The sequence below is a fragment of the Prionailurus viverrinus genome, chromosome D4 (assembly GCF_022837055.1).
Source record: "Prionailurus viverrinus isolate Anna chromosome D4, UM_Priviv_1.0, whole genome shotgun sequence".
NCBI classification, from domain to species: domain Eukaryota; kingdom Metazoa; phylum Chordata; class Mammalia; order Carnivora; family Felidae; genus Prionailurus; species Prionailurus viverrinus.
In genome coordinates, this window is record NC_062573.1 from 42,841,896 (window position 1) to 42,869,315 (window position 27,420).

General features: G+C 40.0%; 1 protein-coding gene across 2 annotated transcripts in view; it reads left to right on the forward strand.

The window, feature by feature from the left end:
* The first annotated feature begins 1,562 nt into the window (after nucleotides 1-1,562).
* The window catches only part of MLLT3 (MLLT3 super elongation complex subunit), a 290,119-nt gene continuing 264,261 nt past the window's right edge, over nucleotides 1,563-27,420 (forward strand). Inside the window, exons 1-2 of one of the 2 annotated variants that reach the window (XM_047830557.1) lie at nucleotides 1,563-1,815; nucleotides 3,200-3,380. In XM_047830557.1, coding sequence (XP_047686513.1) covers nucleotides 1,804-1,815; nucleotides 3,200-3,380 — 193 coding nt within the window. In that variant the 5' untranslated portion in view covers nucleotides 1,563-1,803. Of the gene's footprint in view, nucleotides 1,816-2,150; nucleotides 2,285-3,199; nucleotides 3,381-27,420 lie in introns of those variants that run through there. The other variant, XM_047830558.1, reaches the window with a different exon arrangement.

The window sequence follows — 27,420 nt, forward strand, 5'->3', positions numbered from 1 at the left end:
CACGGCTCCAGATGCCCCAGGTAACCTCCTTCCCTATTCCGCTCCCGCTCTCTTTATTCCAAGAGCTGAGACAACTTGCTTTCGTGGTTTAAAGAAAGAAAAGAAGAAAAAAGCAGAAAGTTGAGGGAGAAAGACGAAAAAGAGGCACATAAAGAGGGAAGGCAGGGCGAAGAGAAAAGAAAGAATCAGAAAGAAGTCGGGAGACCAGGGAACTTGGGGAAAGAAAGAAGACAAAGACGGCAAGAAAGGAATGAGGGCTAGGAAGATGCAAGGATCTTTTTTCAACGAACCGGAGTTACACCCATCTTTCACTTTCAAGTCGATCGTCTAGATCTTATCCGTTTCCTTAGTGAAGGTCGTCCGCATTGCTAAAGGAAGCTAGTCAGTCCTCCTCCCCCCGCCCCACGCGTGGCTGCGCTGCTGTATCCCCAGCCACTGAGACCCAATCCATCCCGAGTGGGAACGTTTGCAGGAGGGCGACTCTGGGAACACTCTTGCGACTGGTTGTCACCCGGGAGCCTAACCGGATTAATACCCAGAGTTGGATTACGCTGGCTGTCACCAATACGCCTAAAGATTATAATCCAATTTATGCACATTACAGCCAGTATTAACTTTATCTGCTATTTTAAGACTCCCAGTTGCCCCGCGTGTCCTCAGAGGACAATCCGCCGCGTTCTGATGCCACCCACCAGGCTGTCCGGAGGGGAACCTCCCGAAGAAAACAACTCCAAGCCTGGTTCCTGAGGGTCTGCAGCCGGTACTCCCAGGTGTTTTACCTTCACCTGGGCACCGCTGCGCGATGCCTCCCAGCCGGGGATTACCAAAGCGGGAGGAGTTCCCTTGGAAGGAAATAGCATTATTGTTCATTTCATTTTTGAATTTTCGGTGGCGGTGGCAGAAGGGCGGGGAGTGGGAGTGGTGGACGGGTGCCTGTGAGTGTGGATGGGGAAGGGGGCCAGGGGATTGTTGCCGGTTTTAACAGTCTCAGCGACTGCTTTTTGATGTTTGTTTGCAGAGTGGCACTTCTCTCGCTCTTTCCTTAAATAAATTTGTTTGGGCGTGAGTTCTTGACTTCCCAGCACAAAACCACAAAAAGACGGGGTGGAAAGTAAAAGAAAGCCCCCTCCCTCCCCCGAGCGTGCTAACGCCGAAGTCTTGATTTAACACCCCTTCTCCGGCTGCTGGGGGCTCCAGGCAGTGGCTACATTCCAGCAGTTTTAATCCGTTTTTTATTGTAGGGCGGGAGGAGTTTACACAGGGCTGGGATGGCTCCCCAGCTGGCCGCTCTCCCCACTCTAGCGCCCCCTCCCCGTCCTTTGCTCCACCCCCCTCGCCCCCCCCCCCCCCTCCGGTAGGAACCTGTTACTTTAAGCCGGGCGTTCCAGTGTGGCGGTGCGGGCCGCCGGGTTTCGGGAGGTGGCCGGTGATTGGCTCTTTCGAGCTCCCCCTGGTTTGCTCGCTCGGCCTCCCCGCGCGCTCCGCCCCGCCCTCGCGCCCTCCCTCCGCCCCGTAAGGCTCGGAGCCCCGGTGTAAGGCGCCACGGCGCATGCTCCGGAATCTCATCCTCTGGCCCTGGAGCTGCTGCTGCTGCTGCTGCTGCTTTTGCTTTTGGGGCTGAGTTTAATAAGCGAGCGAGCGAGCAAGCGAACGCGGGGGGAAAAAGGCAGAGAATGTCCGCCATCTACCCTCCGCTCCTGGGCGCGCTCTCATTCATAGCAGCCTCTTCATGAATTACAGCTGAGGGGGGCGGGGGAGGGGGGGTACCACACAACACCCCAGCAAACCTCCGGGCCCCCAGGCATGGCTAGCTCGGTAAGTACATGCAAAAAAAAATAATAAAAGACCCCCCCCCCTTCCCCGCCTTTCCTCCCTCGCCCTGCGCCGCCGCCGCCGCCGCAGCCCAGACAGCGCCAGCGCTCCGCGGTTCCAATTAGAGAAAGGTTGGTACGGCTTGCAGGGAGCTGCCGCCTCTCCCTCAGCCTCCGCTCCCCTCCCTCCCTCCACCCCGCCCCCCCCCCCCCCGGCGCGCGCACACACACACACACACACTCACACACTAACACACTCGCCCCTCCACCCCCCCCCCCGCGCCTCCCTCTCTCCTCGCCTCTCTTTGCAATCGCAAGAAGCGCACTCTCGCTCACACGCGCGCACTCACACACACACTCACACGGTGGAAGGAGGCGAATAATAACTCAGCCATATTTCAGCCGCCGCCGCCGCCGGGAGCCGCGGGCACAGTCCGGGGACGCGGCGAGCAGCCTCGGCGGCCGCTACGATGGTGCGTTCTCCGCGGCGCGCGTGTGTGAGCCGGAGTGTGCGGGCTGACAGCGGCGGGGCCGCACGCAACTTTGCCCCCGCGCCGGGCTGTGCGCAGTCGAGCCTCGGCGGCTGTCCGCCCGCCTCCCTGCCTTTCCGAATTTTATTTTTTGGGGGAGGTGGGAGCTACTTTGGGGCCACTTTGGCTCTTGGAAGTGTGTTGCGGGGGCTCTGTTAGGCTGGCCTCGCCGATCGCGTGGGGCTTTTCGCTGGGGGGTGCGGGGTGCCTTAAGTTATGGATGCCTCGGCGTGTTTTCCTGCGGGCGTGTGTGTGTGACGACGTCTCATTTTTGTTGTGCACGAACCCAGTGCTAAGAGCACGGGAGTTTGTGCCCATCAGCAGAGGCTGCCTGTAGTTTCCATTCCGCCTGGCACAGCGCTCCACACGCACGCACACACACACGTACACAAAGACTTCCTCGGCGTGTGCCTGTCGCCGCGGCACTTTCAGGGAGGGGGCTCGCCAGAACCCCCCCTCGGGGTCCCGGCTACCTCCCTTCCCACGCCGGGAAACCGCCCCGGCATCGCCTCCTAATTGTCTTCTAATTTGTTTCCGATGCATTTGTTGTCGTGCTCGTAGTGGCTTGAGTGAGCTCTCCCTCTTCCCCCCGACCCCCGGACCCCCTTCCCGATTGGGGGTAACATTCCGTTACAATCCCTGTCGGCGTGGATGCTGGGCGCCGGGCGGGCCGGGTGGGGTGTATCTGGGGGTGTGGAGTGTGCGCGCCCACGCGCGTGAAACGTGGATGCAGAGGGCACCGCCGTTTCCTTTTATGTGCGTTTCAAGAAGGAGGAAAAAAAATGTCAGGCGCAATGTTCAGTGTCGAACGGTCGCCTTCCTGTTGTTCACGGCTGTCTCTCCTCCCCCTGCCCGCAGTGTGCCGTGCAGGTGAAGCTGGAGCTGGGGCACCGCGCCCAGGTGAGGAAAAAACCCACCGTGGAGGGCTTCACCCACGACTGGATGGTGTTCGTGCGCGGCCCGGAGCACAGTAACATACAGCACTTTGTGGAGAAAGTCGTCTTCCACTTGCACGAAAGCTTTCCTAGGCCAAAAAGAGGTAGGGCTCGAATACAAAAGGAGCTTGATCAAAAAATGTCTTTGCTCGCGGAGGAAACAATCGCTTGGCCCGGGCGGTACCCCCTGCCCCTCTCCCCGCCCCCCGTTCCCCCCCCCCCCCCCCCCCCAGCGTCGCGCTCGCCGGCGTCGCCTCGGGACCTGGGTGCGCGGCGCCGCGCTGGCCAGGTCCGGGCTCTCGCCCGCGCGCGCGCCACTTCGGCTTCGGGAAAGTCACCGCAGAGAAAGGACCGTCAGGTGTCGAGTGTTTATTCATCCCAAGCCAGCCCTCACCGGCCCTCTGGGGTTAGCCGCGGGTTCTGTGGGAAGGTGCAATTAGTTGTTGGGTTTGGAGGCGTCGGGGGGTGGGGCTGGAGGGAACAGACAGCTTGCGCCTTTTTTTTCCTAGAGAAATTGAAATTTACCTGTGTTATTAGCAGGGAATGCGTGGGATGTAGTTATTGTTCCGTTTTGGGAAGTCGCCTCTCCTCAGGGTCTCCTCTGCCTTCCTCTCTGTGAATTAGGCGGGAGGTGCCCGTTGTCACTGATTTTTCCTTTCGTGGGTTAATCACCCCCCGCCTCGCACCGTCAGCATTTTAATGTTTAGTCGGCGGAGGGGCGGGGGGCTTACTCGTCCCCAGCCCCCAGTGGCACTTGACTGCTCATTGGATTTTTGAGCAGCGTGCCGAAGTCTCTGCCCGATGTGATCTGCGGGGAGGAGGGTCCCTGCAAAGGTCGAAGCCAAGTTTCAGAGGAACGATGTTTGTCCTGCCTTCTTCCTCACTTCTTCCCCACCTTGGTTTTTAGCCTTGGTCTCTAGTTTGCATATCCTGCCCAGCCTCTCGGGTCCCAAACACTTTCCATACAGGGCAGGACAGTTTTGAAAAAAGAAAAAAACAAAACAAAACACCGGAGTGTTATTTTGAAAGAAAATTTAAAGAGGGTTTGAGAAATCCTGATGTCTATTCCCTTCAGCCTCCGGAAAGCTACTGTCTGGTTGTTTTAGTTGGATTAGTGGAGGTAACAGTACACATACAATAAGGTGCTTTGTTTGTGAGCAGGTTTATTTATCTAACTCGACACAATGGTTAGTAGTTATCTTCCATTTGATCCGTAATCTTTATTGGCATCTAGAACTCCTGCAGTTTCTTAGAGTAACATCATAATAAATCCATTCTGCTTAGAGCTCCTGGAAATTATTGAACATTGAGGAGCTGAATAAAGAAAGGAGCAATGCTGTGTGCCTCCGAGGTGGCAGAGGTTTGTGTTGATGCTTATTTTTTGTTTCCAGAGCTCATGCAATGGGTTGTAGGACTGTATGTTTTGCCTTTAGTGGTTTGTTTTATAGCTCCTCCTGAAAACTTGAGCAGTCGAATTTGTTGGGCTTTGCTGATGGTTAACAAATGAATCCAGCTTCTAATAGAAGGGTAAGACTATGCATGGCCTAGAGGAAATAACATTTAGATTTTGTTAGCATGTTAGATCAAAATACAGCCAGAGATAATTTTCCTTCATATTTCCTCAACACTGTAATTAGGATGAGCGTCGTCAAGTTTCTGTCACTGTTTGAGGTTGGGTGTGATGCTTCTTGGAATCTCGCTCTCCCTTTTCCATGTATGTATAGAGCCACTGCAGAGGAGTTGAAACAAAAGAAACCACCTTCTAAGATCCCTGGTAGCCACCATTAGGACTCCTTGGCTGCCACACACTTCGAGAGGGAATACATTTAACCCAAAAAGCAGTGTTTAGTATATTAGGGAAACTACGTCAGTTGGCAGAAGATGTAGCTCTTAAGATAACTTTGTTTAGGCTCCTTGGCAATCAACAAATTGGCATTATGAAATTAAAGATGACCAACCTCCCCGTATTTCACCACTGTTTCCCTGCTTCAGTGTGTGAGTGGGGATGCTTCCCTTTATTTCCCATCCTGAATGATTTTCGGTCCAGCCTGAGGGAGCATGAGGGTGCTGGCCCTGCACAGCCCACACCTGGGAGTTGTTGCTAGGCGTGGTAAGCCTCTTGCTAACACTGATGTCTCAGACGTCTCTAGCGAGAGATGCCTGCTTGCCGGTTGGGCTCTTCGGTTTTTATTTTCAACTGCGGAGTTTCTTTATGTGGTCTATAAGCCATTGTTTTAAAATGTTTATTTTTGGATTTTTATTTGTATGTGTGCTTCCCATGATGTGACAAGTCCTGGGAAAAATGCCAGCTTACATAGCCCAGGAGAGACCTTGTCATACTGTAATTACACATGATTCAGATTGCAAGAGAAGGTTTCTCTGTTCATTGGGAATACTTAGTTGTAAATTCAAGTAACACCAAACATACCACTTGATCCTGGGACTTATTTTTTGGCTTATAACGCCTTTCAAAATGATAAGAATAAATAAATACAGAACAAGAATGCCAGACATGGCTAAGTCTACTCCTGTACCTTTTAAGGTGCTGTATTTGCTGTCTTATAGATCTGTAAGTGAGAAATTGGAAATGGAAGACACTGCAAATATGGCTTTGTGAAAAATCTGAGTTGCAAGGTATTCAAAAGAAATGCATATACTCCCAACTGTAAATGGCTATTAATAATGGCAAGGTAAATCACTTTCAGTATATACATTAGTTGATAAACGGAAGTGGACCTTAGCACTGAGGATGAACTGCTCAGCCACGAAGATGGATGAGTCCTTAGTTTGGTAAATCTTTGGTTTGGAAAAGCAAATTGATTTTCAGGTTGATTTCCTTTATTCCACAGTAATAGTATGAGAACTTGTAGAGGAAGAAATTAGAGTATTTCAACTTGTTGCCTGATGAGAATTACATGTACCGTTTCAGAATTGAGCTAATTGTACTTGAATTCATGTGGGTTTACTCTGTCCCAAAGATGGGTTGGAGACTTGCAATTTAAAATTACTAGCACTGAGTCCTAGAAGAGAGATTTTGATGAAATGGTGAAGCCTGGAATATCCATTAGCTGTTACAGAATAGGCAGGTCAGAGTCTAATGCATTTTAAAACTATCCACTTGTAAAAAAAAAAAAAAAAGACTATATCTTATTTATTAGTACCAAAGATTTGTAATAGTCTGATATGACTGAAATGAATAGTCACATTCAAAACATTTCATTTAAAATATTAATGTTTTCATTTTCAATATGATGGGAATTTGAGTGAACTTTCTTTCCAATTACAGCCATCCTTACTATTGCAGTCTGTTCCATTGACATTTATGATATGAAATCTGTTGCTTATTATTTTATGTAAGCTAATTTGGCCACTGGTATGGTTTGATGGCTTTTTATTCGTAGCCCTAGTCCTTTGAGTGGGCAGATAAAGCATAATAAATCCCCACTTACAACTTTGATTTAAATGTTTGAGCCCAGCATTACTGTGTAGTTCTGATTTGTGTTAAACAGTCTTCTGAAATAATTTGGATAACTTTTTATCAGGGTACCTAAAATTTGAGGCCGAACTAGTTGAAGATATTGCGTGCACCTGGTGTGTTTCCTCTTCTTAGGTATTTCAAAGGTTTCAGAAAAAAAACCAAACAAACAGATGGATGACTATACTGATATATTCAGTGAGTGTTAGAAGATTTGGGTAGAGTTCTGGAATTAAGATGACTGGTGAGAGCAGTTCTACTACTTGGCATTTTGAAGCAACATACAGCATAATTTTCCAAGGCACTTAAAAGCTGAATTATTGGAGGCAATCTCCTATGCTGTTAGCGGGAATATAAATTGGGCACGGACATTTTGGAGGGCATTTGGCAACATCTATTAAGGTTTTAGATGTTTATACCCTTTGACCCAGCAATTTTACTTCCAGGGATTTTCCAACAGATACAGCTTTGCAACTGCACAAAGATACAGTATATTTCTTGTGACTTTTTAAACAGCAGAAATTGGGAAGCAAGCCAATTAGGGGACCCCAGCTGAGTTCACTTAAATGATGGGGATTATAAAAAGGGGTAAATATGTTTGTAGATGCAGGAAGATCTTCAAGAGATATTAAGTGAAATAAGTTGCTAGATCAGTGTGATCCCATTTAAAAAATATGCTTATAGAACTAAAAAGGGTATGTGTGTATGTGTATAAATAAATTTTGGATGAGTGGGAACCCAGCTCTTACGGTGTTGGCAGGGATGGGAGGTTGTTTTTGTAGCATTTGATTTTTTTTTTTTAAGTTAATTCCATATATTTAAAACATTCCAGTGAGCACTCATTACTTTTTAAGACTAAAAGACAAAGAGTAAAGACCCAGTGTTGAACTATCTTGGGTAGATATTGCTGCTCCGTGGTGAGGAGTTTGGGTTAGGAATTACAGCCTTGTATTCGAATGCTGGCTTTAGAGACCTCTTGTGTGCTCTTGAGCAAGTCATTTCTGTGTTTTCTCACTTGTGTTCTCATTTGTGTTCCTGGAACGATGGAAGAAGAGGACCATTACCTCCTAAATTGAGGAGTAAATATGAATCAGCTGTTTTCTGGTTTATTGGTCTTCGGACCTCTTCAGACTCTTCAAAATTGATTCCAGAGAGCTTTTTCCATGGACTTGTATCCATTAATATTTACTCCATTAGAAATCAAACCTGAGACATTTAAAAAGTTATTTATTAATTTGTTGAAAGATAACAGTAATCAACCCGTTATATGTCAGCATATAAATAGCATTTTAATGAAAAATGAGTATTTTCCAAAAACGGGAGTGAGAAGTGTGGCATTCTTCTACTTTCTGTGTGTACACATCTTTTCACTGTTGTGAAATAACTGGCTCAGCTTGTGTGTCTCTGCATTCAGTCTGTTGTGTTCTCACACTTCATGGAGCCCCTGGAAGACTGAAGCACACTCGTGAGAGCATGGGGGAAAGAGGCAAAAATGTCTTAGAGTTGTGGTGAGAATAGCCAATCCCTGGAAGAGGTTTTGGGGATCCTGGCGTCTCCAGAATACACTCAGAGAACCGCTGGTACCAGATATTCAACGTAGAACCTGGCACAGATGAGCTGCCCCATTAATATGTGGAAGCTGATGTTTTAAAGCCACAGTTGATGTTGCTAATAAAAACATTTAATGGAAGGAGGAAAGATCAGTCTTCCAAAGTACTGGCATGGTTAAGTTCCATTGTAGCAATTATCCAGTGATTTTTTTCAGAAAAGGAGAATCCAAACTTGGCTTTCAGGGGATGCATTTTATAGTTAATATCACTGTCCAGTTTATGGCATATTATTTGTATAACGCAGAAGCTTTTGTATCTCTTATTTTAGGTGACCTCCTGTAGGACTGTCTCTGTGAGGTAGGACAGGGCAGGGGTAACAGTCTCATAATTTTACTTTAAAGATTCCTTGTTCTTTGGTCTTGGTTCTTTGAAGTTTCCTTCCAGTGGTCTTCCCTGGGCCAACCTTAGCCCTTTCGTTCTTTTTCTGGTCATCTATTACAGATGATTCCTACTACTTAACACAGCTTTTACAGTTCTAAGATGTGGAACTTCTTCTTTTTTTTTTTTTTTTTTTTTAAATCTCTCGGTGACTTAAGTCCTCAAAAGAGAACTTGGAAAGCTTAGATACTTGGGAGGGGAGGAGCTATACACAGTTGCACCAATGACTTAGTTAAGGATTCTGTGTATTACTGAACTTCAGACTTTAATCTTTATTAAATTTTGATCTCTGAAACATAATGTTTCACACTGTCCTGATGGAGATAATAGAAAATTCTATAATTGTTTTCCCTTGGCTTTTATACTTTCCTTGATTTTAGGTTTTACTCCTCAAACAAGAAGCTACCACGTAGAAAGAGAAATTCTTTTGTCTCAGTAATACAAGTTAATATTCTTTCAAAACATTTTGTTTTGTGTGTGTGGCCAGAGTGTTTTTAGTTCATCGAACTCTTCCTCATAACATAGATTTTAACACTTTAATCTTTGATTCTCTTATATTTTGTGGTTCTCTTTATTCTTGTTTATAGGGCTGTATTCATATTTGAGAATATAATTTGTCTGAAAAGAGTCCATTGATATTACAGATAATTCATACGTTTTTTTAAAACTTACAGATAATGTAGAAGATGAGAAATTACATTGCACCATCGTACTGTACAGCTTTTATGAAGAACCCATGTATTTTTTTACATGCAGTTGAAAATGCTGTTATTTTTAAAATTTATAGATATGTGTTCATTATGGAAAAATCAAACCATAGATACATTAAAAAGTCACTGAGAATTCTTTACAGACAGCCATAATTAATATTTTACTAAATATCTTCATATATATACATACACACATATAAATATTAACCGTAAATTAACATTAATTCACTCAACAGGTGTTTTTTTGGAGCTCCTATATGGCTAGATCACTTCTAGGAGCTGGGGATACAGCACAAATGAACATTCCTACCCTCATGGTATATGGTGAAATACCATCTTTTTAAAGCTGAATTTTATGGTATTACATTGAATACACATTTGTCATAACTTTATGTGGACATTGTTCTTAGTGTTAATTTGTTATGAATAATGCTATGCTGAACACCTTTGACATATCATTTTTATAGTTTCGCCTATAATTTCTTGGTGTTAGATTTCCAGAAGGGAGGTAGTTGAGACAAGGTACACAGGATTGATTGATTGATTGATTGATTGATTTAAAGGTACATAGATTTTAAATTTTGTTGTGCATTACCAAACTTCCTTCCAAAATGATTGTACCAATTTATCCTTCCCCAGGGGTTGGGAGACTTCTCCTTTCCCCCCATGGTTACCAGTACTGGGAATTAAGTTTTGTTTTTTAATCTTTGCCAGTTTGTGGATGAAGCAATACTTTACTTTTATTTGCATTTATTTGGTTAGCAATGCTACATAGCTCTCTGTGTGTATATATTTACTATTTGTCACTTATGGTATGCCTCTTTTGTGCCCTTTTTGTATTTCTCAAAAAAAGAGAAAAAGTACAAGAAAATACAAAGGAAAGAATGATATAACAAACATTCAAATCCCCACTACCAAGAATAAATAAATGTTTACATTTTATCCTATTTGATTCTTTGTTTTGATTTTAGAGAATTAGGTATTATAGATGCAGCAAAAGTTTTTAAGTGCTTCTGAATCCTTTTTTTCTAACTTTTTAGCCTTCCATTCTATTGATGCACATTTGCACATTTATATTGATGCAGGTAATAGTACATTGTGTTTTAAAAATCTCCACCAAAAGTATCATAGCGGGTGAATCATTTTTTTTAATTGACATATAATTTGTATACCATAAAATTTACCCTTTGAAAGTATAAAATCCAGTGGCTTTTGGTATATTCACAAGGTTGTGCAACAGTGGCCACTATTAAATTCCAGAACATTTTCATGAGTGAATAATTTTGTGTCTTGCCATTTTCCCCTCTCGACATTTTTGAACCTTACTACATTTCATGTGGAGAGAGCAAATTCATTACCTTTAGGTCCTTCTGTTTAGTATTTTATGGCAGGAATAGGTTGTATGCTTACTTTTCTGGTCCCCTGTTAAGGAATATATAGGTCACTTTCTGTTCTGTGCGGTGAACATCTTTGAATGTGTTACCTTTTACAAATGAACAAGGTTTTGAATATAGGCCTAGAATTTGAGGTGTGCGTGTGTTTTCATTTGTATTAGATGTTGTCAGATTGCTCTACAAAGTAGTCATGACAGTTTATACTCTGTCAGGGGCGGAGTACTGTTTTCTCTACAGCTTTGCCAACATTGATTATTTTCAGATCTCTTATTTTTATATTTAGTTGAAATATGGTATCTTTTGTTTTCATTTGCATCTCTCTGATTTCTAATGGAGTTGAACATTTTCTATGTGTTTATTGACCATTTGGATTTCCTCTTTATTGACTTTTAAAAACATCCTTTGTCTTTTTAAAAAAAGAAACTATTGGGATCTTTTGTCTTTTTCTTATCTGTAGGATGTTAGTCCTTTGTTGTTTGCGTTGAAAATATCTTGTCCCATTTTCGTTTCTTTTTCTTGTAGTCTGATGTGTGGTATCTCTTTGTCATACACAAGTTTTTAATTTTGTCAAATTGATCTATTTTGTTTTGTTTTCCTGTGTGGTTTTGGGGTTTTGTTTAAGAATATAATTTGTGGGCATGGTAATGTGCTTAACCGGCAGACTTCATACGTGCAGGACACAGGGAAAGGATTGGGGGAGACGTAAGAGAAAAAGGGGGTCCCTGCCTTCGATATGCTTTTGTCTTCTGGAGCTGGAAAGGACCCTTGAGATTCTTCATCTTTGTTTATCTTCTTGTTTTAGTTTTAACCAGAAGCCTAGAAACGTGAAGTGATCTTGCATGTAGATACAATGAGTCACAAATGTGCTGGTGTAAAGATAGCTAGTAATAAATGTGGTAAACGTTTACTTTTAAAATGGTGAATACTTACTCACTTATATTCGCAGACAAATGTTCAGCAATAATTACTTTTGTAGACATGACCTAGGATTTAATTAAGTGGTGGTAACCATGGTAGATGCTGTTTACAAGGGAAAAGTTCTATAGCTTCTTTAAGGTAAAATCACATTTATTTTGTGGATTAATTTAAGATTTCCCTTTGAGATTAAATCATTAGGAAAAATTGTTACTGAATGGTAGGTATCTCCTGATAATCTGCCGCCTCCCCAGCCCCCCACCTCCCTGCCATGGTAGGATTGCAATGCCATGAAGGATCCAGAACATTGTTTTAAGAAATACTGTTGTATGATGTAATCCTTTTAACTTAAGTGTGATAAGTTTGCAGTGATTAAGGCTTGAAGAAGGCTATTATCATTGAATTTCTAAAAAGATAAGGCTAGTATTTGGGTGTGATTTAGTTGGTATATAGTAGTTAACAGTTAACTTTTTGGATAAAATCAGTGCATCATCATTTTTTTTAAAGAAAATGATGGCTTATCTTGAACTCATTCTGAGGCCTGCTTATTTAAAATCATGTTCCTAAGTGATTATATAGATGATCAGTTGAATTTAATTAGAGTTATTACCCATGTTAGAAGATTGATATTTTCTGAGCCAAATAAATTTTAAAATATTTAATTTTGCCAAAAGCAGATTTTTTTTCTTTGTTTCTTTCCAGCAGAAATCGTTAGTTACTTATTTTCCCATCAATACCAGGCCAAATGCTGTGTGTATGTATTGATTTTAAAAAGCAAAATACACATTAACAATTTCCTAAAATATTAGGAAGAGCAGTAACCTACAGAGTAGGGAGAGTTACTTGCCTCTTAATGTATCTAGATATAAATTCAGTCTGCATAATGCCTGTGATCTTTGCAGATAGGTTTTATGCCCTACTTCTTCCCTCTCCCTCCGAGGGTAGTATTGGGGGAGATTAGTATCAGATTATTCTAGGTACCTATTTATTTTGATAAACACTTAGAATATTTTGGATGTTTAAAAACAAGGTTCATTTGGACTCCTATTATCCATACCTTTTACCCCAAATACTTCATTATTATGAGTTGCTGAGAACTGAAAGGTTTCTTTGCATTGAAGAAATACTCTTCTATTTGACAAAAATTTTCCTTTGTTTGATTTCTTTCCCTGTTCCTGTATTATAAGCAACTGTTGTGTGGTGACTCAGTGACAAATAGTTTAGGCTGTTGGGATTTGGTTGCTCTTGGTGGGATGGATTATTCAAAATGTTGACATAGCTCCAGATTTTCTTATCAGAGATGCTTGTTGTATGACTTTGTACCTATGCCCAGAAATAGTAACGAGCAGTAGGAAGTTACTTTCTCATCATATGAACACTGAGCAGAAGCATGTGTTATGTCCTCAGTCAGTCCCCACTGGCCTCTCCTTGGATATGTATCTATTGTTCCTCCTATGTTGCATTAGTTACACATCAGATGAGATGAGACCTATATTCTCTCTGTGGGTAGTACTCATAGCTTTGATCAATGCAGTCTAGACATTGGAAGTTTTTGACAACAATGTAGATTTGCAAGTCGGAGTTTTAGAATCCTGACTTTAACTTCCACTCCCCTAAGTGGTAAATTATTACTCAGTGTTCTGAAACTCGTTTCTTCTGTACCTCTAATAATTGACTTTGTGTAAACAGAGCCACCACTTGAATTTAGCAGGAAACATTGCGTTAGCTTAGAATCCCATTTTCTAGAATGAGCTTTAGCCTATGTTCTAGGCAAAAATGAATTTTTCTCCTTTCCTGTCTTTTCTCCCTTATTCTTTTTTTTCCACCGACTTTGGATGCTTTTTAAAAAGCTAGACACAAATTTGAGAGACTTGGCCAGGTCTATCACTGTTTTTACTACTTAATCCATGAAATACAACTAGCCTTTTAGCTTTAAAAATAGGAGTCAAATGTATTCCAGTAACTTGTAGAGCGGTATTTAGCAATGCAGCAGGGAAGGCTCTGGCCTGGACCCTAGAAGGGATGTGTTTGGATTGAATAAGCTCTGTGGGCTCTTCTAGCTCTGAAATATTATTTTTCTTTAGTTTTTTGTCTTGTTTTGTTTTGTTTTAAAGGATAAGCTAGGAGCATATCATGGATCTAGTGTTTTCTTAACAAAATAAGTGCCATTTATGAGATATCACCAGTGTATTGGCTATCATGCTAGACAATAGGTATGTTCTGATGTATTAAATTTCTTTTCATAAATGTGGTAGTTTGGAGAATGATTTTTTTTTTTTGAAAAAAGAAAATGTTGACATGAACTTGACTATATTGGAATTTTACCTTTTTTAATGGTGAGTGAGCAGTGCACTGGGTATAAGACTTGCCTGCAATAACAGGGAAGTAGGGTAATTGGATAATTCGCCAAATAGGTGATTACGTTTTCATTATGAAAAGTTACGTTCTGGTAATATTGGTGCCATTTATACCAGCCATCGACACTGCCTGTAGGTTGGAACATTCAAGAACTCAAGACACCCTATGTTTATTGGAAACTTCTTCCGCAAATAATGGCTCTTGATCAGGTAGGAAGGCCATTGGGTTTTCCATGAAAGTTGGCCGATTATTTTTTTTCTTCCCTATGATGTAGGCCAGAGCTTGAAATTTTGTCAATTTGTTTTCCTGAAGCATTATGTTTCAGATAAGTACCTGTGTTTCTGTTGTCAACAGAATAATTGGGGACTTGGACTTATGTTATCATGTAAACAGGTTAAAAGAGAAAGTACGGTATATCAAATATTTGATCACTCACCATACCTTCAGGGTTTTGTGTTTAATAATTCAGATGCTTAATTGAAGTTGTCTTGAAAAGCAATTACCCTTCCACTCTTTCCTTGTAACTTGCTGCTTAACTTTTAAGGAAAAAAAAAAAAAAAAAGGAAAGAAATTTCTATTTATTCCAGCTTGTTAAAAGGAATTGTTGAATGATGCTAGAGCCAAGGATTTAATTATACGAATATAGAAAAATACACAAATGCAGACGGTTTAAAGAGAGCAGCAAATAAATGAGAATTATGTTGTAAAGTCTATTCAGCTGGGAGTTAGTGCTACTTGACATAGTGTCTTTCTGTAGAGACTCTTTTTTGGGGGTGGGGTGGGGTATTTTCATCATTGATTTTAGTATTTGATTCAGTCCATTTTCTTTATATCAGAATGGCCAGAATTATTCATTACTCACATTTTGAGAATTGTGTGAGAGATAAAAGTACGTGAATGAAATGAAGGGGAGAAAATGCTATAGCAAAATGTTCATAGAAGTTCTCTCTGGGAGATGGGGTATTGGGAAATTAAAAAAAAATGTCAAATTGGCTTTATTCAGATTCAGCACCCCATCTAGCAAATAGAAAGGAGCTCTCAGGAAATTCTTGTGAAATTTGTTGGATTTTTCAAGCTTTCTTGAATGATACATATTATGTGAATATAAAACTAGATATTTAAGTGTACATATGGACATGTTTACAATAAGCTTTTTAGTTTTGTTTTTTTTTTAAAAGTAATCTCATTGAGAACATAAAAATGTCTTTCCTAAGGGACATTTTCATGTTTTGTTACTTGAAATTTTAGTCACCTTGTCATTTTGAGTGTTTTCCTTTAATAGCTCTATAATATATGCACAAATGTTTCATAAGTTGATTGTAAGCTTTAAAGAGAAACGTGTAAATAATACTCGTACCTTTCTCAACAGTGTTGCTCTGTTGAAGTTTGTAAAATTAATCAGATTAACCTCGTTTATAAGTACATGATTCGTATAAGATATTCTTTGTAACAGAAAGGCAACCATGCTTAATATTTCAGTAGAGTATACATTTTTGGAGTACTAAGGAATGTTTTGAAAAGTTTTGATTTTTTTTTCCCTGTGGAGTTTTGATAAGTATAACTTTGTTAACTAATACATTTATCTTGATGTGTAGTATTAGGACATTTTCCAGGGCCTCAATCTAACTTTAATAATGGACAGCAAACAAAAGGACTCTCATCATGTTTAGATGTATGGTAATAGTGTTAGAGATAAATAGGACCTATAATTGGAAATACAGACCCATTTCCAGTTTGTGTCTTTGTAGATAGTGTGGAAGTTAAACTTACGTCGAATTGGGAGAAATAAAAAGTACCCAAACGACTACCAAAACAAAGGCAAAACAAATGTTTGGGGCAGGGAAATTGATGCATTTTTGAATTGATGCATAAGTGCATAAACACAGACAATATTTTAGTATGAAGACCGTTTTAATTGTTTCATGCATAAACTACAAAAATAACCAGAAGTTTTACAAAATGAAAATTAAAATGTAATTTCCTGTTTTGAATACACGACAGATAGATTAATATGAACATTCCTTAAACACAACTAAAAGAAATGATTTCTGCCAAATGACAAGAGTTAATTCTAGTAGTCTTAAAGGTCTCTTTACAATCCCAAATTTTATCTGATTCAGTCCATGATATTATGGTCTGTGGGAAACATGTTTACATTTTTAACATTAAAAACAATAGCGATTGAAAGTGCTATGCTCAAATGCATAGCAAGACTACATGTCAAATAAAAATAAGTCTGTTTTCCCTTTGGTATTAGATGCTTTTATAAAATTCATAAATGACAGATTAACTCCACCTTCGATGTAAAACACAAGACTTGACATTTGTGATCAGAGCATTTCTTTACTAGCTGCTGGAATAAAATTGCCACGTTAAGTTCCATTTGCTAGCATTTGGAGTAACATTTTTCATGGGCTTAATTCAGTTCTGCTGATAAGTTTTTATTTAACTATTTCTGTTCCTTTGGAGAGAGCTCTAAATGGGATTCCTAATAGTCTGGATTCTTTTCTTTAGGATTAAGAAATGTATGAAGATGAGGAAAATCTACTCTTTGGCACCATGATTACAACTCACAGTATTTGTTTCTATTTTTATTATTAAGTTAATTTGCAAGTATAGAAAATCACGTATTTGTTTTAAAATCTAGTCTCGCTAAATACTCAAGGGACCATGCTAAAGACTGGCGTGTTTGAGCAGTATGAAGCCTTGGTTTTGAATATTGCAACTTGTTAGAAATTCCAAATTTGGTACCAAATTAAATATACTCCTAGAATTTTATTATAGTACAGACAAAGCTATGGTAGACCAAGATAATGTATAAATGGCCCTTATTTGGAGCATATTTTGCAGTGAAAGGGGAACTGAAGGACAAGGTGTTCTCTACTTGTAGACTTGTAAAGGCCTCAGAGTTTTCTTTATGTTATTGTAGAAAGACATTATTTTTGCTTTGGCGTGCTTAAAACTAAAGGGCAAATGATCCAAAAGAATAATCTTGAAATTCAATAGCAAGAAAACTACTTGACATTGTGGGCTAGAGGCCAGCAAACGTGTTGCTTTCATTGAATGCGTGGGAAATGGGGCAGGCCTGGAATTTAAAGAGACAGGGTGCAGTACGCTAGAAAAGAAAAGCCCTCCTGTATGATTTGCTTAGTGGGAGAAAAAAAAATAGACTTACAGTTTTCTCTAAAGGATCTTTATTGGATCAACTATTTAAGACACTGAGTGAATTTTTTCCTAACTCTGCCTCCCATCTCCCTTAGCCCTCTTCTCTTGTCTGAAATTGGTGCCGGGTAAATTTGTTTATAACAGAGGAGAAGCAGCTTTTCAAATAAAAGTACTTTGTAGCCTGTTCAAATGGAGTATAATGTAATTCTCCCTGAAATTGAGCACTTATTACTTTGTTTATGTAGCTGTTTAAAAAGGGAGGGAGGGTATGATGGTGTGTGTGTGTGGGGGGGCACCTACAGGAACCTCTGCTTTAGAAAAAAAATTTTTTTCTGAGTTTTACTCCCCCATCCACTCATGAATCCCCCTTAACCCCTCCCCCACCTCCCACAATCCCTCAATAAAATAGTATTTAAAAGACTTGAATAACCAGTCCTATGTACCAGCTTCTTGCTTGAGGCAATAATGTTGTACTATTTTCAATGGGTGGTCCTGAATCTCCATGGGAGATTTTGCAGGCACTGGGCTCCAAGACCCACTAAGTGTATTATTTTCAACATAACCAGTTACATTCCCGAGCCATAGAGAATATACAGAGATAATTTTACATTATTGAAGTCCCATAGTTAATTACTTACAACTCAATTTGTTTAATTTTATTTGAGGAATTTATGGTTTAAATCTCTAGAAGCGACACATAATATTAACCCAGGATTTGAGGTTTCCTTTTTAAAACAAGTAAGCCATTCATACATCTGTCAATTCAGGAATACCCATTGGCGTGTATATTTTAATTCATAGGTGCTTTTGTTGCTTTTAATTTTTCTCCTTTAGGAAACAAACACCTAGTGGTCACTTCCAAATGTTACAGTGTCGAAGTCCTATTTCTCTTACCTGAGATACTATAAAATGATGGGATCTGTTGTAATAAAAAAAAAATATCGGTAAATTTATGGTTAGTATCTTTTGCTTGTGGCATGTAGCCTAAATATATACCACCCTGCAATTTAACTAAAACTGCGTTGGGCCAAACCTTTGTGGAAACAGGACTGGAATTGCAAATTAAATACTGGATTGAGATTGCCCTTTAGGGGAAAAAAATTGTTCTTTAGGAAAACTCACTTAAATAAAATTTAAGTAAATAAATATTTACTTATACATTGTAAATATTGAAATGGGGAACGTTGCAGTCATGTGCATTCCTACATAACTTAGTTTAAAGTGATTTTGGAGTTTCTTCCCAGTGTGAACCTATAGTGATTCACCAGAGTGATGACATAACTTTGTTGGGTCATTGCTTTGATTTACTTTCTTGCCCTTATTTATGTTCTTGAGAAAATTAATTTCTGAAGAATGTTGGCTTTCTATTTAGAATACGTATATATAACTCCTGTGGTAGCTCTTTTCCATAGGCTAAGTAGAGAAGAGTTTAAGAGCAGGTACCTCGGATGTATTGGTAAAAGCCAGATGATGATATTTATGACGGGCCACTGGTTTTGTTTGTTTTAAATAACGTTAAGTAGTTTTAGGTGGAAGATTCTCATCTTTGAAGAACTGAATTTGTTCCTTGAACAAAAATTACTATATGCTTGTTTGAGTTCATGTGTAAAATGGTGTGAATTCCGTAGTTTTCTTCACTGATAGAATCAAAGATCTGGCTCACCAGTTTATGGCAGTGACGAAAATGTTTACCTTTTCTTTTTTTGTCTTTCTTTTTCTTTCTTTCTTTCTTTCTTTCTTTCTCTCTTTCTTTCTGTCTTTCTCTCTTTCTTTCTGTCTTTCTGTCTTTCTGTCTTTCTCTTTCTTTCTTTCTTTCTTTCTTTCTTTCTTTCTTTCTTTCTTTCTTTCTGTCTGTCTTTCTTTCACCTTGGGACTAGTCCTTGAATTGCTAAAAAGTTTTCCAGTAGTTTTTATAAGTGAGTTTAAAGAAGTGATAGCCATCTGAAGTTTGTCTTGCGTAGCCAGTATTTAAGAGTTATTAAGATTGTCTCCACATGAAAAAGAAACCACTCTCACGGTTATACATGTGAATAAAAGTTAAAGGTTGGTAAAAATTAGCTTGTCAAGAAAACTTTCTGACTGAGGAATAATTTTGTTTTCATTATCCGTTCCCTTGGCTGAAAATGAAATAGAAACGATCTGGTTACTAAAGACCAGTGCTGTATTGGATCACTTCCTTGAGCTTTTGCTATGATCGTTCAAGGCAAAGTTAGACAGCTGCTGTAGATTTGGCCAGTGGCCTCACAAAAGACGTTGTTTAACCCTGTTAGTTTCAGACACTATCATTGCTACTTTGCAGATGTACTTGCTGTGTTAGATGGGAGCCTCTGTGATTGTGGTTTGAACTGCTGATTTAGAAGAAGGTGGTATGGCAGAAAATGAGTGATTTTAGCACTCCACTAACGGTACAGTTTCATGTCTTGGGATATGACCCATCTCAGCGGTTTTGCTTCTGTTGAGACAGATTTAAAAACTTCAGCTTAGACTTCCCAGTTAGACTTTGGATCTTTGTACCCCCAGATGGTTAGGGAGTTGTGAAGCTTGAGAAAAGTTGTGAAAACGGAGTTTGAATTAGAATCTATGACAATTGGATCTTTAAATGTCCTTTTGGGGACTTGAGGTCCAGAGGAAAGACCAAGTCATTGACTTTAAACTCTCATTTTGGGTGTCAAAGTACCACAGTGCCACCCACTCCTGAAATTGATGTCGTAATGTTAAAAATCCTAACGATATTGGGTTCTTTTTGTATAACGTGTTTGCATTGTTGCCATAGGTTTAAAGGGCAGGGAGATCCTTTATTGTTAAGGCTGAAGAAGGCAAGATTTTGAAACCTACTGCTACGTGATTAAAGCAGTGTGTTTGCCCCGAGGCTGCAGTCATTCACTCTGAATTCATAGTCTCAAATTTGGGATTCTTTCTCTGTTTGAAAATAATACTTCTTAAAATTTTTAAGATGCCCTTTGCCGCCTCACGTGAAAGCTACCGAGGCAAATTATCAGGGTTCAGATTGTCGTGCAATCAAGACTGAAGATAACATTTCAGTATTTTAAAGGGAAAGTTCACAGCCATTTGACATAAAATCTTACTGGGCTTTTCGTTGATCTGAAATAACTGGTCTATAAGTACTTTATCAGTGAAAACTGCTCAGCATGTAAAATGAGGAGAAGAGCACAAAGGCTTCCTGCAAATTAAGGGCACAATGAACGCTAACGGACTTTCCAGCCATCTCCAGCTGTGAGATGATTATAGTTTTTGCAAACCCCTTTCTCTCAAAACTAAATCAAGAATGGTAGAGTCCTGATAAAAAGAAGTGTGGAAAAGCCTAACTAATCCTTAGATGAGTTACTTCAAACGTGCCAAAATAGAATAAAATCAGTTAATAGCGTAGATTAAAGGTTACTTTTAATGCATTTTTATCACTCACGTCGAGAATTTTGTTGCATGTTGATGCATTTGTCCTTGGTTTAAAAAACAAAAAACAAAAAACAAAAAACCCCAGAGGAAAAAATCTAGTTAAATTGGAGAGATTACATAATCACGTTGCTATGAGGAAATTTAGTACTAATGTTAGGTGCCAGATTTGACCCAAGAGATAAAACGCTGTGCACTTGAGGTCGGAGCTGCAAACAGGTGGCTCCAATTTTGAGTGGTGAATTTTCGGGTTACAGTGGGAGGGCTCATGGGTGGACTTCTGAGAGTTGATTTGTTGTGTAGATTAAAAACAAACAAACACCCAATATGACTCTTGTGTCTTTGGATACATATGTGCAAGTTGTTCCTCGGATAAGATCACAGAAGAGTGCTAAAATCAGATCTGGATCGATGATTTACAAGTGCTTGATTCTTACAGGTGGTAAAGAGAAGAGTCTGGCTTCTGGGTGCAAGGGTAGTCTTCCCCTTTTATGCACGTATCTGGGATCTTTCATGTACCGAGGAGACCACATCATCTATACTTTTAATTCAGAATCACGCTTGCCAATTTCTTAATTTGCAGTATATCTTTTTGGCCTACCTGGCATACTATGATAGAGCTGTCAAGAGTATTGGGTTGAGGAAAAACTGGTTTGGCATGCTGCCACTGGTAAGAAGTTTTAAAAGTAACTCGTCTTTCTCTTTTTAGGTGCAAGCATATGGATATTGGGGTGGGTGTGTGTCAACCTTAGTGAAGCTTTGTCATAAGAACCTGGGCAGTGGGAGATTTTACAATCCTGTCACATTTGCCACTCTTCTAAGATACCAAACTGTAAGTTTCCCTAGTGGGAATTAGCAGTTATCTCCTTGTGATAGATGTATTGCTTTTACTGTGGCTTCACTGGAAATAGCCTGACTGGTGTACCTCAAGCGCATGTGTGTGCTATACGTAGGTCAGGTGCTTTCGTGGGTGTGCATACACTGATTTTTCCTAAGCCGTGTGAGAATTAAGCCCTATTATAGTCAAAACCTACAGTTGCCCATATATAAATTTCCTGTTTGATATTCTGACCCAATTTAACCCTATACAAAGCTTCTAGCTTGAATGAGTCTTGCGACGTTGAATAACTGCTATACTGTACGGTTATTTATGTGCTCAAGAAGCTGAACTTTTGTTCCATCCCAGTAAGTTCCCAAGGGATACGTTATTCTAGTAAATCAGAAAATTTCTCTGAAAGCCAAGTACTTCTTAATTTTTGGAGGCTTGAAAATGGGGAACATAGCCATATGCACGAGGGGGAAGAAATTCTAGTTGACCCACATCTAAAGTGCAGTTCAAAGTACTTGGACGTCTTAAATTCTCTTGGGGGGAAGAAACCCCACCACAATGCTGCCAAATTGTTTTACTTCTGTAGTTATGTCTTTGTGTGTTTATAGGAGTGGGAACATTTTATCTTCTGTGTTTCTGTTGAGGTTGTTTTTCAGCAGTGTCCCAAGAAAAGTCCTGGAGGCTGGCTTTGAAGCCCTGTGGACAAGCTGGATTTCAAAGAGCCAGAGGAATTCGGCAGTAATTGTTTTATGGCTGGCCAGAAATCAGACCTATTTGTATAGGTAGCACACAAAATAGCTGTGATTTGACAATTTGGTGCTATTTATACCTACCATAAAAAGAGAAAAGAAAAAGTTAAAGGGGTATTTTGGAAACAGGAACTAAGCTGTAAATGCAAATTGCCTCGCCATTTTCTCAAAAGAACAAAAAAAGGAAAGGGTTAGGAAGTTTTTATTGAAGGTACATAATTGAGGATCTGTCTGCTTTCAAGACATTTAATATTGTACTCACACTGAAGCTACACTTCTTTCTGTTTGTAGTTTTTTTGTTTTGTTTTGTTTTTGTTTGTTTTTGTTTCCTATTCCCATGTGAATAAAGTTATTTTTGTGGAGCAAAAGGAATTCTCTGGAGAGGGGGGACAGTGAAAATCACAAAGTTTCCAACTCTATCTTAATAGACCTTTCAAATTTCATCTTACTGTTTTTATTTAGCTTTGGATAAGAACCATCTGCTGTTGCCAGAGCGAATTTTTTCTTTCCAAATAAGTTATATTTCAACAAGTAGTCATAGGTTGTTTACTGAGGTGGTGGGTGAGGATTCCTGGCATTTAGGAAATATACAGAAGGAAATTTTCACAGCTCTTCTTAATGTGTCTGCTAGAGAGGTCTTTTTGAATGCAAAGTGTCTAAACTGTTACTCTCACCTAGAGTGTATTCCGGGCTCAAGGTGGGCGGTGTATTTCGGTTTGTCTGTACTTCAGGGAGCAACCCAAAGTGAAGTTTGACTGTTTCCAGAATGTCATTCAGACCTTTTGAGGTTGTCAAATGCTTCATTGTTTTGCCTTGAAACCCCCAGCCCCAGCGCAGGCAGAGTCTGGGGCAGCGGGCAGAGAAAAAGCAAACACTTCTATGATTGACTACGGGTTTTTTTTTTTTTTTTTAAAGAACCCTAGAAATGCCTTAGGGACCCCTGGGGCTTTGTCACAATTTAAAACTATTTTACCATTGAAGGCATTTTGGTGCTGTGGATCGGGACTGTATTAATTTGCTTTGGTTTTCATTTTTCTTTCATTGGATTGTGATTCTCCAGTAGTAAGTAGAGTGTTCTTTGTCACGTGTACCTTAATTTCCGGTGGGGGTGGGGGAGAGGTGCTAAAGTTTTGATTGGATGAAGAGAATTTACTGAGAGTAGGAGAAAAGAAGGGGAAAACTGGTTTGGGGGCAGTTTTGTCTTTCTTCAAATGAAGAGTTAAATAAAGTATGTGAAGAGAAGGAAGTGTCTGGGTAAAGATTTAAAATACACCTGAAACGAATAAGATAGTGTACGTCAATTAATTATGTTTCCATAAAAAAGTTAAAGAAAGAAAGCATGTCCTCAAAAAATGAAGGAAAAAAAAAAGGCGGGGGGAGGGGGAATCTCCTAAAAGCTGGAAACGTATTTGGATTTCAAGATGGATTCCCTCAGGGAAATAGGTTAAAGGACTCTGTAGAGAAGAAACATTCTGGATTGCTGTTACTCATCGTTGGTATGAAAACTTAGGTGGGGGGAAGGTAAGGATATAGGTAGTTACAGACCATCTTTGTTGGTTGAGAATATATAGCAGGGTTAGGGCTGGATAATGAAGGGTTCTTCTAAGGTAGTAATCTTTTATTCAGCCAACACTCAGCACTGCTATGTGCCAAGAATTGCTCTAAACATTGAGGATAACAGCAGGAATAGAAGTAATTTTTGTCTTAGAGAAGTGCATCAGGCTTGTGAAAAAACCCCTCAAAAACAAACACCCCCCCCCCCCCCCCAAGATAAGTTCCTTTATGAAGGTATGAAAACAAAGCTATGGAAACAAAGTTCTGAGTGATTAGTTCTGCCTGTATCAAAATTTGAACTAAGGGGTTTTTTTTTGTTTGTTTTTGTTTTTTTAATAATTGCAAGTGAAAAGTCTAATAAAAATGAGAATGTGTGGATTAAAAAAATTATCCTCTTTCAAGGATGGATTTTCATTTCTCTGATTTTCCTTCCATAAGACTACATATGATATTTTTAGAGTTTCTGAACTCTCTAGATGAGCATCATAGAATATAGGGTTATATAGCTGAAAAGGTGTAGGAAAGCAATTTGTAGTTACTGACCATTTAATTCCGTACTCTGTTATTCACATTTTACAGATGTGGATCCAAGACTCAAGATTTAGTAACTTGCCCAAGGTCCATATGGCTTGAGTGCAGTGACCATATGTCCTGTTTCCTGGGGATTGTCCCAGTTTATGCCTGTTTTTGAGTGACACGACTAAGATTGAATCTCAGGCCTTTTTGACTCCAACTCATAAGCTCTTCACTGTTTCACTGTTTCACTGTTTATACTATACTCATGTCTCTATTTCCCGATTGGTCTAAGTGAGAAGGATTCTGAGGCATACGCCTGGCAAAGTACAGTACTCAGTACTTATTTGGTGTTGTTTATCACGAGTGATGGAGAGAAATGGGGTGGCTTTCATGTGTGTGTTTCTTGTTTCTTTCTTTCTTTTTTTTTTTTACATCTTGTTACTTAAATGTTTTAGAATGTAATTTCATTTTCCTTCAGAAATTATAAAGGCATTTGAGAACTCTGTCTTAGGATCATAGTAGTAAATATATATCACTCATCATTGCATGGTACTAATCAAGGAAATTCTGGTGATTTGAGTTTTCTGGATAAACGGAAATTTGGTACATTTCTTGATCACTGAACATGTTGCTTTTCCCTGTAATTTTTGTTTTTCTTTCCCCACCTAATCAGAAGCCTAGGGCAGCAGAATAGGGTTTGGGGAAAGTAACTCTAATTTGGAAAAGAAAATTGGAAACTTATGTTCTGATTTGCCCAGTTTGGTTAGCTTTTCCACAATGTTTGCTGGACAAATACTGGATACATCACTTTTATTTGGTTCCATTTAAATGGCTCAGCATTTCAGAAAAGACACAATTTTAGAGGTGTGCTGACTATCAGGTAGTTCAGCTAAAACGGATTTAACTTACTAATTTAACATAAAATAAATTTAGTTTACTAATTGGTTCTGGTGAAGAACTTTGTTCTGTGTCATTTCTCGTATATGCTGTGTCAGTTTCCATCAGGAGAGGTTATGATCTGTGCACGCTTCACTGTGGCCGTAGTCTTCTTTACTTGAAGAAGGACTGATGTCAGCTAGCTGTCTGTTAGTCTTTGGATCAAATACAGGAGTAGAAGCAAAACTAAAGCCATTTTTAAGAACTTTTAGATTAGGTGATGTTAGGTTGGGCTGGAAATGCTTCACCTTCCTCGTCCTAGCCCGCTCCCAGATTTCCACATCTGTTCAGCAATATGACTGCTCTGTCCTTGAAAAGCTCCGAGACTTACTTGTATGTGGGGTTGGTAAGGCGAGATGGGCTTAGAAGCAGATAAATCTCAGTACAACTTAATTAAGAATTACAGTTGATGGGGGTGCCTGGGTGGCTTAGTCGGTTGAGCGTCCGGCTCAGGTCATGATCTCACAGTTTGTGGGTTTGAGCCCCCCATCGGGCTCTGTGCTGACAGCTTAGAGCCTGGAGCCTGCTTCTGATTCTGTGTCTCCCTCTCTCTGCGCTCCTCCCCCACTCACGGTCTGTCTCTCTCTCTCCCTCAAAAACAAATAAAAACATTAAAAAAAATTAAAAGAATTATAGTTGATGTAAGAATGGAGTTTTATGGAAGCATAACAGGGCAAGTTAAGATTGAAGACGAGCACAGTTAGATGTGTGCTGATGTAGCAAATGTTTGAAACTGCATCTCTCTTCATATTTTGTATCTTTTTTGTTTCATACAGCATTTTATGCTGTTTAGGGTCGTCTCCCCCCCCTCCCACCCCCCCAGACTACTTACGACCATACTTGAACAATGCAGTGAAATTCTTCTTTAGCTCAAGCTGTTGTGAAGCCAAAAATAGATCTGGGCTGAGATTGGACTTTGTGGTACAAATTGTGGTTTGTAGGTTGTGGTTGTTATTGTTCCAACAGATAACTGTAATTTAAAAATTATTTAGAGTCAGGCAAATGTTGCTGAGACAAAAGAGGACCTGGATGATTTTTAAATGGTGCAATAAGCCGATGTCTAAGTTCAAAGGACTGTTGGGAATGAAACTGTTTTCGTTGAAAAATAATAATAGTAAACCTATGGAATAGTAGGATTGGGGACTGCAGTCATGCAGGAACCTTACTTGTGCCCCTGCCCCCGCACCCCTGGCTCCCCATTTGTTTCGCTGTCCTTTCTCTGGAAATTTAAAAGCATCAAATAGGTTTCAGATGAAGAAAAACCAAAGATAGTAATAATAAGACTCAAGCTCTGCAGTCACTTTGGTCAGGGGCAGTTCAGGAGTACTGTGTTCAAAGAGCCTTACCTGTGTTCAAAGAAGTGTGGAAGAGTCTAGTAATAAACATGGAAAGAGTAAGTAATCTCATTTGCATGGCTCAGAAGTTGATGGCTTTCTGAGACCCTCCCCTTTTTTTTAAGTTTATTGTTTTATTTTCAGAGACGGTGCAAGCTGGGGAGGGGCAGAGAGAGAGACTCCCAAGGAGGTTCCACACTGTCAGTGCAGAGCCTGATGTAGGGCTCCAACTCAGAAACCGAGAGATCATGACCCCAGCTGAAATCAAGAGTCAGACGCTTCACTGATTGAGCCCCCTGGGTGCCCCTGAGACTTTTAGTTAAGAAATGTATGAAGGCAAATCTGTTGCAGAAGAAAGCTTATTAAATGTTTTTGTTTTTTTTTTTTTTTTTTTAAATCTGATATCTATACAAATCACTAGAGGGACAAGTAGGATCTATTTCTGCTCTAAGACTGCTTGTTCCTTATGGACAGGATTTTTTTTTTTTTTTAATCACTGTATCACTCACACATTTGCACATAAGAAGTGTTCAATAAACATTTTATAGTAAGATACCTTTGTAAAGCTCTTGATGTATAAAAATACTTCATAGCTGGTATGTGAGACCTATCTATGTGTCAGAGTAATGAGGACTCTATGAGAATTACCAAATCACAGGTCACCCTGTGAGTTGGAGTACTACCCATACTACCCTTGTAATAAACAGGTTCATCAGGGTTGTAGGCTACAAGGTCAGTATACAAAAATCACTAGTATTCTGTGTACTTGTAATGAACAATCTGAGAATGAAGTTAAGAAAACAACTCCAC